At 42.7% G+C, this 13,757-nt stretch overlaps 1 protein-coding gene across 2 annotated transcripts in view; it reads left to right on the forward strand.

The window, feature by feature from the left end:
* Window positions 1–13,757, forward strand: part of AMOTL1 (angiomotin like 1) — a 103,607-nt gene that overhangs the window by 24,433 nt on the left and 65,417 nt on the right. For both annotated transcript variants that reach the window (XM_081238782.1, XM_081238783.1), the window contains exon 2: window positions 10,551–10,697. In XM_081238782.1, the coding sequence (XP_081094908.1) occupies window positions 10,551–10,697 (147 nt within the window). The remainder of the gene's footprint in view (window positions 1–10,550; window positions 10,698–13,757) is intronic.

A 13,757-nucleotide genomic window follows, 5' to 3' on the forward strand; every position in this document is an offset into this window, starting at 1 on the left:
TGAGCCTTCAAAGCTTTGTGTCCCTTTAATAGAGCACTTACTCTGAGATGAAGTTTGGATAGTTGGTGCCTGTTGTCTCCAGAATGGAATCAAAATATCTTAAGGCTAAGGGAGGTCTTACTCATTTCTTTGTTATTTGTAGCTCACATCACAGGGCCCTGTTAACCTCAATTGTTACTTTAAAGGTTAAGCATACTTTCTGTATTTTGGTCCACACTGATACTATCTCAGAGATATTTTTAAATAAGCATTACAGAGTTAAACTTCACACAACTTTAAAGGTATTCATCACAAATTGCACTTTGAGAGAGTCTAAATTAAATAGGTGTATTTATTTTTCTTGTTTTCTACAATGGATGGATTATTCCAGGGATTCAAATTGAAGTTCCATGCCCAGGAAGACCACATCTGTAGAGGCTGGGAATTTTAGAAATCTTCCCCACTCCCACCTCCTCCCCACCCCCCCCCATCTTAGGTTTCAAATAATGGTTACTTGGGAGAAAGGGAGTGAGAAGGTGTATTCAGGTGTGTGCCTTCAGTTTAGTGTTGGAGATCCCTGTTTGCTTTTTCAGTGTGTGTGCTGCGTGCAGGTGTTCATAGAGGGGGTGCCAGGACCTGTCTGCTTCCTTCAGGCCTCAGGTTCAAGAGTATGACTTGGCGACCCTAGGGAGGGAGCTTGGCTTCACATGAGGGCCTGTGAACAGACTACCCCTTATTTTTCAGGTACTGTCGTGGAGTCTCCACGCTCCCTTTAAAAACATTGTTTCTAGGGCATCTGTCTCCCTGAGCAGAGTATTCTACTCCCCGGAGAAACCTCCAGTTCTGCCAGAATCCGAAGGCTTGGCTTGGTTGCTTACATTTAACTTTGAGGCTGCTGGCGCACTCAGTAAATTCCTTAGCTCTTTGAAAAGGAAGGTAGAAGCCACAGAATTGTTTTGTTGCTTGTGGTTAAAATCTCTGTTATAAGGTTAGAGGAGGTTATTCTAATCTTGACAGTGGAATTGTGTTTTTCTGTTTGTTTTTTTTTGTGGTACGCAGACCTCTCACTGTTGTGGCCTCTCCTGTTGCGGAGCACAGGCTCCGGACGCGCAAGCTCAGCGGCCATGGCTCGCGGGCCCAGGCACTCCGCGGCACGTGGGATCCTCCCGGACCGGGGCACGAACCCGTGTCCCCTGCATCGTCAGGTGGACTCTCAACCACTGCGCCACCAGGGAAGCCCAGTGGAATTGTTTTTAAAGGCATTAGGTGGTTTTGGCTTACAGAGAGCTGGCAGAAAGTCTTGCACTTGGGTGCAGTGACACCTGGGAGTTTTTTCGCAGTGAGTGAAGGCCCCAGAGCATCACTGCCAGCTGCAAAGGGGAGAGCGAGTGCTTCCTCATCTTAGAGACCTGAGAGGGCCAGGGAATCATCGGGAACTCTCAGAGACTGGCTTTGAGGGGACCCTCTCATTAAACTTGGTAGTGGCATCATCCCAGAGGATATGCCAAGTTCTCCATCCGTCAGCACGTAGTAAGGGAACATATACCTTATACAGAAAGTAGCAAGTACCCATATGGTGCCTTGTCTTCAAGCTTCACCAGGGCACTGGCACCAGCATATATATATATATATATATATATATATATATATATATATATATTTATTCACTGAAGTATAGTTGATTTACAATGTTGTGTTTAATTTCTGCTGTATAGCAAAGTGACTCAGTTATACATATGTATATTCTTTTTCATATTCTTTTCTATTATGATTTATCATAGGATATTGAATATAGTTCCCTGTGCTATACAGTAGGACCTTGTTTATTCGTCCTATATGTAATAGTTTGCATCTGCTAATCCCAAACTCCCAGCCCATCCCTCCCCCATCGCCCCTTCCCCTTGGCAACCACTAGTCTGTTCTGTATATCCGTGAGTCTGTTTTTGTTTTTTAGATATGTGCATCTACTTAATGGTTGAGTAGTATTCCATTGTATATGTGTACCACATCTTCCTTATCCATTCATCTGGCGATGGTCATTTAGGTTGTTTCCATCTCTTGGCTATTGTGAATAGTGCTGCTGTGAACATAGGGATGCATGTATCTTTTCGAATTAGAGTTTTGTCTGGGTATATGCCCAGAAGTGGGATTGTTGGATGCACCAGCCTATATTAAGTGACTACTGCAGACTACTAGGCAGTTGATGTTTAAGTGCTCAGTTGTGCGCTTTCGATCATAATTACCGTGGCCATTGGGGGAAGGCAGGCCCCTGTAGGGGAGGTAACCTGAAGAGGTAAATGTATTGGGATGAACTTGAGAGGACTTGGGGAGGGCAGTGTGCAGTTAGAGGATGGCATTCCCAGCAGGGCCTTGGAGAATGAGGGTGGCATGTTCACAGGATGCTGGGATGCTGAGGGGACCAGCAGGACTGTTGGCAGCTAAAGGAGGGGGCCGAGTGTAGACAGCCTTGAAAACCGAACAGAATTTGAACTTGAAGCTGTAGCCGCTATGTTTATGTGCAAGGGAGTGGCATGCTGGCAGTGGAGTTTAATTAAGGACAGGTGATTCCCAGCTGTGTGAGTGCAGGACGATAGTGGGGTGACGGTTTGAATGTCCTGTGGTGTTTACACCGGAAGGAGACTCCTGAGCCTCTTATGTTGGTCTGTTTATGGATTCCGGATCTGATCTTAGGGAACAAGTCAGTTACAGTGGAGGTGAAATAGATGAGCAGGTGACCAGGATTTGTTGTACCTCTCGCCTCCCCCAGGAAACTCACTTCATTTTTACCTTAATTCATTTTTCCTTCAACAATGAGGCCTTTATATATCCCTACTATGGAGGGAGGGAAAAAAGTCGTGTTCAGGGTCACATTACCTAAAGGCCTCTGGACAGTTACAAAGAAAGTGAGAGAGTAAAACCATAATGGGAAGGAAGTTTTCAGTGCTTTAGAAGCCAGCCAAAAGTAGTCATGCTCGTAGAGAGAGAAGCAAAGGATTCTTGTTGAGAAATGACATGCAGTTTTTGCAAAGAGAAAGGAACTATTCTTGTTGAAATGGGTCATCATCAATATAAGGTAGAAACGTTGAACCCTCAGACTGAAATTACAGAATTTCACCCTCTGCCGAGCACAGCACAAACAAATGTCTAGCTTTATTTCAGGCAGGAGCCCTAGGGGCTGCCAGCCTCCTGCCCAGAGGGAGACCCTGGGCAGGTTTTCTATTGCTTCTGCCAGTTTCCCCACGCAGACTAAAGCCCTGTGAGCCATGGTCCTTAGATGAAGGTTTGGGTTGAAAGTAGGTGACTGCAAGTTACTAAGTCAAGAGAAACTTACATGGAAACGCTGAGAGGCAACTCCATGTACAGATTACATAGAAGCTGATTCCTTGGTCAGCTGTGGACTCCCCTAAAACCTGCACTGTCACTTAGGCGCTGGGCCCCAGCCAGGCCTCTCAGCGCTCACCGGGTAGGGGTGGTGTCCGGGCGTCTCCTGTGGTTTCTCACAGTTCTTGCTCCCAGGGCTGGAGACCTGCTAACAAGGAAAACCAAATTTCTGCTTGTGACAGGTATTGATGTCCAGTTTCTGATTTCAGAGATCCTTGACCCTGTTGGTTAGATTATATACCCTATGTTTTTACATAAGAAGAGACTCAGATCGTGCTACCGGAGTTCCTAACGAAGGTCCTGCACTAGAACAGGAAGGGAAAGATTATGTGCACGTGGGGCAGCGGATGGTGTCTCTCTTGCATTTTTGCTGTGTAGTCCAGGAATGTCGTGCCACCTCGTGATACACGTTATTGTCATTTTACCTTGTCTTACAGGTGAGGGGGCTGGAAGTGAAACGATTCCTTTCAGATGTGGCAGTGCTGGGATAGCTCACTCGGTTGTCTGTCGGCTCAGTGGAGTGATAATTCCTGGGCCTGGCTGTCCGTAGGGTCTGTCCTGATCATCTGCTCGGCCGGACTTCTCTCTGCACTTCCAAGGAGAGGGGGCAGGGTGGGAACGGAACTCTCGGTCAGTGTGTGGGCCACGGAGTCTTAGATGACTGTTCATATGGAGTTGGGCATCCTGTCCTTCAGTCTGCATAGGGGTGTGTGTGTGTGCGTGCGTGCGTGCGCGTACGGAGAGCATTAGTTCTTTCTTAATACTGAGGCCTGCCGAAGAAATGGTGAGAGGCGGCGCATCTTTGGTGCCCTCTGAGCTTAGGCCCCTCCTTCCAGCTCTGCTCTCACTATAGCGCCCTGTGGCCTGGAGCCCTGGGGCCTACTCTCACTCAGCAGGCCGTTGGATAAGGTGTAGAAAAGCAGTTTATACCAGTGTTGTGATGATAGGAATGGCTTACTGCAGGGTTCTTAACTGGGCTCCATGTTGAAAGCATGTATCTATGCATACACACATTCCCTACACGCACCTTTGTACACCCGTACATATACACATACATATTCTTAGGTAGGCCACAGTTTTATTGGCAGTTTACTCTCTGTTATCATTTAAAATTTTTAGTCACATGATTAGATGGTAGGGCCCAAAGAGTTGTAATCTGTTGGCATGTGCCATTCCTGACCCAGGTCGTAAGAGAACACCACACTTTTTTTTTTAATTGAACTGACGTATAGTTGATTTACAATGTTGTGTAGTTTCAGGTGTATAGTAAAGTGATTCAGTTTATATATATATAAATATATATATTTATATATATATAAGTATATATATTTATAAATATATATATATATATTCTTTTTCAGATTCTTTTCCATTATAAGTTATTGTGAGATATTGAATATAGTTGCCTGTGCTACACAGTAGGTCCTTGTTGTTTATCTATTTTATATATGGTAATGTGTATCTGTCACACTTTCTTTACTCAAGTGTATGGGTCCTCAACTCCTCCCTGGCTCTGATTTGGTGGTAGAGAGGCGGAGGGTGCAGAAGGTCTGTTTATGTTTTTTTGTTTCTTTGCCTGTGTGCACTGTTCTCCATCTAGCTTAGGGCTTCTCAGCGGTGGTTGCACATCGGAATCATATGAAGAGCCTTATAAAATACGCGTGCCTGGGCCCTGTCCCAGTGATTCTGATTGACTAGGTTTGGATGAGACTGGGGTACTGGCATTGGCAACGTTCCCCAGGTGATCCTAACAGGTGGCCAAGTTGCTCTGTGCGTCTCTCCAACTTTCCACCAATATTTTCCACCTGCCTGAAGTAGAAGCCAGGCCAGGATTTGCCTTTGGATTCAGGCCATCGATGATTCCTAATTTTAGCCTTGACTTTTAGATTTATAGATGTAGAAGATGAGGCCCAGAAAGGGCTGAGTTTCTTTCCAGGGTAGTCCTTTGTGGGTTGGCCAAAAAGAGAACGCTGACAGACACTGTCACAGGCATTGGAACTGTCATTTTAGGCTGATCTTTATATAGTATGTCATTCATACTCAGTTTTTATTCATCCTTAAGATCTAAGTCACAACTACATTATTTATTTTAACATTGTTAAGATAAATATTCTGGTTGTCAAAATCTTTTTTCTCTTTTTCTCTCTAGTCTAAACATGCTTATGATACATGTGAGCACATGCGCAAATATTATTTCATGGGTTGAGGTAGAGAAACTCAGGAAGAAGCTGAGTAAATTTCCATCTTACAGCCTCTTAGAATAATTAGTTGCTTACTACTAGCTTTGGCCTTATGGGAAATGGGTAGATAACAATCCTAGCAAGAAACTGCAAATGACCTGTTTGAAGTGATGGCTGTAAAACATGATTTTTCTGCTAATGGAATTATCTCTGGGGCAAGGATTTTTTTTAATGTATTTTTATTACATCGCAGGAGAACAACTCATGTTATCATGCTAAGTGACAGCAGCGTGACACTGTGCGAGTCCATGTTTGTATGTACAAATCTTAATGTATAAAATTAAACAGAAACATACCGTAAGACTAACAGCAGTTCTCTATATGATTGTGTTATTGGTAATAGATATCATAAAAATGCATTTTCTTTCATTGTGAAAATCAGATACTGAAGTAGGATCAGCTTAAGCTCCTTGGCCTCTGTGCAGGTTTTCTCGACCTTTAAGCAGGGTTAGGCCCTTTGTCCTGAGCTCCCACTGTATCTATTTTTATTTTTATTTTTTTTTATTTTTTGCGTTATGCGGGCCTCTCACTGTTGTGGCCTCTCCCCTTGCGGAGCGCAGGCTCCGGACGCACAGGCTCAGCGGCCATGGCTCACGGGCCTAGCCGCTCTGCGGCATGTGGGATCTTCCCGGACCGGGGCACGAACCCGTGTCCCCTGCATCGGCAGGCGGACTCTCAACCACTGTGCCACCAGGGAAGCCCTCCCACTGTATCTAGAACAAGGCTTTGTTACAGCCAACACTACCCTGCATCGTAACTGCCAGCCAACATGTCTGCTTCCTGCTGAATTCTGAGACTCCGGACGGCAGAGTTCTTGTCTTGTTTATCGCTATAGCATGGTGCCTGGCACTTAGAACATGCCAGGCACATGTTGACTAAATGTTGAAAGAATTTCTGTTGGAACTATAGACCAAAGTAATCAGATTTAATTCTGAGGCTTGCTGTTGCCCACTCCTTTTCGGGTTCCACAGTCAGTAACACAAGCATCTCAGGTAATATTTTTCCTAAAAGCTTTGTACAACTCGGGTAAATTGCCACTGTGAAATGGGTGCTGCTTGGGTGTCTGGGTGGGAAAATTCCTTTGAGGGACATGGAGGCATCAGACAACTCTACCTAGTGGCATCCATCATTTGAGCATGCATCTGCTTCCCTTACTGGGATTCCTTGCTCACCATGCAACTTCCAAGTTGTAATTTGCCTTCTTGTGGAAATGTCAAAACAGTAAATGTGCTAGCTGGCCTGGAGGGCATAAGAGACTGTTCCCTCTGGCAGTTGTGTTTCTCATGGTAAATTAATGAATTGGCAAAATTTGGATTCTGATGACCCAGTGAGGTGCTGCCACCCTGTGAAGTCTCTTGGCATGCTTTGTACCATCTATCTTATCTCCACCAACAGTGGAGAATCAGAGGGGAGGGCTCATTGTCCAGAATGCCAGGGAAAGGATATCCAGGATGGAAGGGAAGCTGCCGTGGTAAACTTTGGACACACCTGGACAGCTGTGGACAAACCTTCAGGTTTCGGTACAAGAAAGTTTTGATATGGATTAATTCTACACATGATGTGGAGAAGACCAGGACAAACTATACAGTGATCCATTATAGTTACACATTAACGGAAAAGGCACTAAGATGTCCTTAGCCATTAACTCTCTAAATTGTTTTTCCTTGTATTTGTAACTAATCTAATTGATATTCATGTTTAGCTACCATATATATATGTCTATATATAGTTTTTAATAGAAAAGTCTTTTTATTTTTTTTGAACTTTTGAATTTTATTTTGTTTATTTTTTATACAGCAGTTTCTTATTACTTATCTATTTTATACATATATTGACATGTATACATGTCAATCCCAATCTCCCGGTTCATCACACCACCAGCCCCACCCCCCGCTGCTTTCCCCCCTTGGTGTCCATACGTTTGTTCTCTACATCTGTGTCTCTATTTCTGCCCTGCAAACCGGTTTACCTGTACCATTTTTCTAGATTCCACATATATGCGTTAATATACGATATTTGTTTTTCTCTTTCTGACTTACTTCACTCTGTATGAGTGTCTCTAGATCCATCCATGTCTCTACAAACGACCCAATTTTGTTTCTTTTTATGGCTGAGTAATATTCCATTGTATATATGTACCACATCTTCTTTATCCATTCGTCTTTCGATGGGCATTTAGGTTGCTTCCATGACCTAGCTATTGTAAATAGTGCTGCAATGAACACTGGTGTGCATGTGTGTTTCTGAATTATGGTTTTCTCTGGGTATATGCCCAGTAGTGGGATTGCTGGGTCATATGGTAATTCTATTTTTAGTTTTTTAAGGAACCTCCACACTGTTCTCCATAGTGGCTGAATTACATTCCCAACAACAGTGCAAGAGGGTTCCATTTTCCCCACACCCTCTCCAGCATTTGTTGTTTGTAGATTTTCTGATGATGCCCATTCTAACTGGTGTGAGGCGATACCTCATTGCAGTTTTGATTTGCATTTCTCTAATAAGTAGTGATGTTGAGCAGCTTTTCATGTGCTTCTTAGCCATCTGTATATCTTCTTTGGTGAAATGTCTGATTAAGTCTTCTGCCCATTTTTTAGATTGGGTTGTTTCTCTTTTTAATATTGAGCCGCATGAGCTGTTTATATATTTTGCAGATTAATCCTTTGTCAGTTAATTCATTTGCAAATATTTTCTCCAATTCTGAGTGTCGCTTTTTGTCTTGTTTGTAGTTTCCTTTGCTTTGCAAAAGCTTTGAAGTTTCATTAGGTCCCATTTGTTTTTATTTCCATTACTCTAGGAGGTGGATCAAAAAAGATTTTGCTCTCATTTACGTCAAAGAGTGTTCTTCCTGTTTTCCTCTGAGAGGTGTATAGTGTCTGGCCTTACATTTAGGTCTCTAATCCATTCTGAGTTTATTTTTGTGTATGGTGTTAGGGAGTGTTCTACTTTCATTCTTTTACATGTAGCTGTCCAGTTTTCCCAGCACCACTTATTGAAGAGACTGTCTTTTCTCCATTGTATATCCTTGCCTCCTTTGTCATAGATTAGTTGACCATAGGTGCGTGGGTTTATCTCTGGGCTTTCTATCTTGTTCCTTTGATCTATATTTCTGTTTTTGTGCCAGTACCATATTGTCTTGATTACTGTAGCTTTGTAGTATAGTCTGAAGTCAGCGAGTCTGATTCCTCCAGCTCCGTTTTCTTCCCTCAAGACTGCTTTGGCTATTCGGGGTCTTTTGTGTCTCCATACAGATTTTAAGATTTTTTGTTCTAGTTCTGTAAAAAATGCCACTGGTAATTTGATAGGGATTGCATTGAATCTGTAGATTGCTTTGGGTAGTATAGTCATTTTCACAATATTGATTCTTCCAATCCAAGAACATGGTATATTTCTCCATCTGTTTGTGTTATCTTTGATTTCTTTCATCAGTGTCTTACAGTTTTCTGCATACAGGTCTTTTACCTCCTTAGGTAGGTTTATTCCTAGGTATTTTATTCTTTTTGTTGCAATGCTGAATGGGATTGTTTCCTTAATTTCTCTTTCTGATCTTTCATTGTTAGTGTATAGGAATGCAAGAGATTTCTGTGCATTAATTTTGTATCCTGCAACCTTACCAAATTCATTGATTAGCTCTAGTAGTTTACTGGTGGCATCTTTAGTATTCTCTATGTATAGTAGCATGTCATCTGCCAACAGTGACAGTTTTCCTTCTTCTTTTCCAATTTGTATTCCTTTCATTTCTTTTTCTTCTCTGATTGCCGTGGCTGGGACTTCCAAAACTACGTTGAGTAATAGTGGCGAGAGTGGACATCCTTGTCTTGTTCCTGATCTTAGAAGAAATGCTTCGGTTTTTCAGCATTGAGAATGATGTTTGCTGTGGGTTTGTCGTATATGACCTTTATTATGTTGAGGTAGGTTCCCTCTATGCCCACTTTCTGTAGAATTTTTATCATAAATGGGTGTTGAATTTTGTCAAAAGCTGTTTCTGCATCTATTGAGACGATCATATGGTTTTTACTCTTCAATTTGTTAATGTGGTATATCACATTGATTGATTTGCGTATATTAAGGAATCCTTGCGGGCAAGAATTTTAATTAAAAAAAAATAGCCTGACTCTTTCCCCAGAGTAAACTAAGTTACTTTTGCCAGAGGGAGCCTTCAGCTTGGTGCCCACGCAGAGAAACGAGTGCAGAGAGGAAAGACAGCCCAGACCCATCCCACTGAGCATTCCCACGATGTTGTAGATGCCAGATCGGTGTCGCCGTCGTGGTATCTCATGTTCAGTGACTGTAGAATTGAACACAGTGTCACGTTTAATTGAAACAGGAAGCACACTCCTCTTTGAGTGTGAAGCAGATACAGAGGAGCTGAAAGGTCAGTGCCTGGCAGAGGGCCAGAACCCATGACCCAGGCTCACACTGCCACACGAGGCTCCAGAACCCTCAGAGTGGGGCTGAGCGCTCTGTCCTGGGTTGGGACAGGCCCTTGCTAACACGTGGTCTGGCAAAATGACCACCCCTCTCTGCATCTTTCATACATTCCAAGAGACAGCTGCCCTTCCCCTTTTAGTTTTCCTTTTCTGGCCTCCCTGCCTCCCTCCTTTCTGTCCCCCACATTGACCTTTCCAAACTTGGTGACTTGTCCAGTTCCTCAGGGGACTTGATTTCTGCCAGTGTTTCTGCTGCTGCCCTTGGAAGTAGGTTGTGAGAAAGGGTCCCTGACTTCACTCAGCATGTCTTGAAAATTGTTATTGTGACCTTACGGGTCATTTTGGTGGGTGGCTAGACTTGTGATGATTCTGAATAGTAACTTTGGAATTTTATGAATCGAAAAGACAGAGCTGCCACTGCCAGTGGAAATGTGTGTGGGAGAACAGCTAGTGTGACTCACACGGCAAAGAGGGAGAGGAGGACTTCATTGGCACTAATATGCACTTTGCTTTCTGCCCCCAGGTCCCCCTCCTGCCTGTTACAGCCCCAGTAGTCCCATCCAGATTCTGGAAGACCCCAACTACTTTTTCCCAGACTTTCAGCTCTATTCTGGGAGGCATGAAGCATCTTTGACGGTGGAGGCAAACAGTAGCATCAGGGAAAAAGTTGGTAAGTTCTTTTATTGGCACTTGTGTTGGAAAAGCAGAACAATCTTATGGTTCTCATTTTTCACTCTTTTGCATAATTTTTTCTCTATCCTTGTTTTAAATATCAGCATATTGGATTATTGGTTGTCTCTGTATTGGTAGGTGCCTTATTTTTAATGTTTGGTAAACATTAACAAGGTTTTAATTGACTGTTTTACTATAATATGTGACCCTCTCAACAGAGTTCCTAAGTACGTAGGAACTTCAGAATTATACCATTTATGCCCTCATTTTCTTCTAATTCCTAAATATTCTTCTGTATTCTTTCCCAGAATCTTTCATTCCTTTTTTTCTTCTCTGCTTTCATTTTTACCTCTTTTTGCAAATGATTCAGAAATTCAGAGAAATTCAAAACTATAGTCGCGAAGGAACTGCTTCCTTTGTAAAAACTTTCTGCCTATTTTTGAGGGTTTATGAGATTGGTTAAACCATGAAAAGGAATCTTCTAAACCACTTTAAAGAAGATCTCAGGGTTCTTGCCAAATGTGCTTATGAGAAGGAACTTCAGTAGTTTTCATGCTTAATGAGACACCATTCCTTTTATTATTCATCCAAAAAAATCTTTTTCCTTTGGATATATATTTTTATTTGAATTTTTATTCATTTTATTTTAAAATGTTGATTTTTATTTGAATTTGCTTGTTTCATTAAGCCCTGAAGGTAAGGACTGTCCACTTCATTCTCCTAACCCCAGCACCTATCAGAATGCCTGAATATAACAGGTTGGCAGTTGTTATTTGTAGAGTGAGTGATGGCTCAACTCAACCCACACTGTTAATCGCTTTCCTAGCATTGTTCATCACTTATTACAATTATTGGCAATTCATCTTGTGTGGACTTTCAATGATCTGTTTTTGTTGTTTAAAATTTTTTGTTGTTGAACTTCTGGTTTAAATATCAGTTACTGTACACCTTCTCTGAAGGTGAGGAATAAGTTTTAATTTACTCCACATGCCATCCTGTGAGGCAGATATGAAGCCTGACCATTATACAGAGCAGAGAGGTTCAGAGAAGCCAAGTAATTTGCCTGAGGTCACAGAGGTGTGATTTTGGGGTCGATCAGAGTTGAGCTTCAGGAACCAGTCTGTAAAGTTCTTTACTTGGCAATTATTTTTTCTCTTATTTTTTTTTAACCACATTTTAAATTGAAGTATGGTTAGTTTACAGTGCTATGTTAGTTTCAGGTGTACAGCAAAGTGATTCAGTTATTTGTATATCTATCTATCTATCTATTCTTTTTCAGATTCTTTTCCATAATAGGTTATTATAAGATACTGAATATAGTTCCCTGTGCTATACAGTAGGTCCTTGTTTTTTTATCGCTTTCATGGACAGTAGTGTGTATATGTTAATCCCAAACTTCTAATTTATCCCTGCCCCCCACAATTCTTTCCTGAATGCCTTCTGTATATTGGGGTAGTATTCTAGGCACTGGGTATACGGCATGTGAACGTAACAGATAAAACTCTCTGTTCTCTGGTGCTTGAATTCTAGTAGACAAATACAGATAAATACAGTGTTGATCAAAAGGAGGAGAGGCCAGAGGCAAGAGATATTAGGCTGCTCAGGACATTTAGACAACTGGTTAGGGGACTGGAACCCGGGGAGTAGCTGAGGGCATGGAAGCTGGGGCTGCAGTCTTTGCTGTTACAGAGACACTCAAAATGTCATCTACGGTCGCCTTTTCTCATATATATATATTTTTTTCGGTACGCGGGCCTCTCACTGTTGTGGCCTCTCCCATTGCGGAGCACAGGCTCCGGACGCGCAGGCTCAGCAGCCATGGCTCATGGGCCCAGCCGCTCTGTGGCATGTGGGATATTCCCGGACCGGGGCACGAACCCGTGTCCCCTGCATCGGCAGGCGGACTCTCAATCACTGCGCCACCAGGGAAGCCCTTTCTCATATTTTAATACTGAAAAGTGTAAGAGGGATGTAATCCTTGACAGAATCCCTTGCCCAAAGAAGACAATAAACCCAATGACATATGTCTAGGTAGATACACATGTATATGTGTATTTCTATATCTTGTAAGCATATCACACCACCTTCATTTTTTCTCATTTCACTTATCACACCACCTTCATTTTTTCTCATTTCACTGTGGACTGAAAAGTGCTTGGCACTTGATTAAATGTAGGGAGCAAAGGAGACAAAAGGATCAAAATTGAATCTGAAATTTCTATCTGGTTGTCTCTGATGAGGATGCCATTCAGAGAAAAAAAAAAAAGGCAACCTTGGGGAAGAAAGACAGTTTGGGGGAAAGTGATGTGTCCTGTGCATATGTGGAAACAAAGAACCATCACTACATGGAATTGTAAGAGTGAAGGCTGCTATCTCTAAGGCTGCTTATCTCTAAGGGGCTAGTTCAGCTCCCTCTATTGACAGGGGAGGATGTTGAGCTCTAAGAGAGCAAGTGATGTGCTCAAAGTCTTGCCAGTAGTAAGTAGTAGAATTTTTGCTATCCTAACACTATAAATGTCCTCAATACACTACTTCTTAGTACTATTGTGAAATGGGGTGAATTATATATTTCATGGTGCTCAGATATTCTTTTACTGGTTACATGTTTGACCCCCATTACATGCAGGCACTGAGTTGTATGCTAGGGATACCCAGATGAGGAGGCAAGATCTTTGCTCTTAAGGAGTTTAGAGTCTGTGTACATGAGTGATTGCCATCTGTTGTGATGACTGCTCTAAGGGAGGTATAGTAATGGAGCCCGGACATTGGAGAAGGAGGGCTCAAGCCTGCTGGGCTACAGCAGGAAGGGTTCTACTCAGAAGGTAGCTTTGGAGCCATCACTCACAGCATGTCTAGGAATTTCCCAAGAAGGGTGTGGTGAGATGCATCTTTCTAGGCAGAGGGATGGATGGGAGCAAAGTCCTGGAGGCCAGAGAGAGCTAGCATGTCTGGGAACTTCTTAGGGTATTGCTGGAACTTGGACTCCAAGGGGTTGCCGGTGAGGGGGCCAGTGATGGCATGAAATGTTGCTGGATGGACAGAGCAATGCCTGCTACAC

Source organism: Mesoplodon bidens (genome assembly GCF_964165515.1).
Source record: "Mesoplodon bidens genome assembly, chromosome: 7".
Lineage (NCBI taxonomy): Eukaryota > Metazoa > Chordata > Mammalia > Artiodactyla > Ziphiidae > Mesoplodon > Mesoplodon bidens.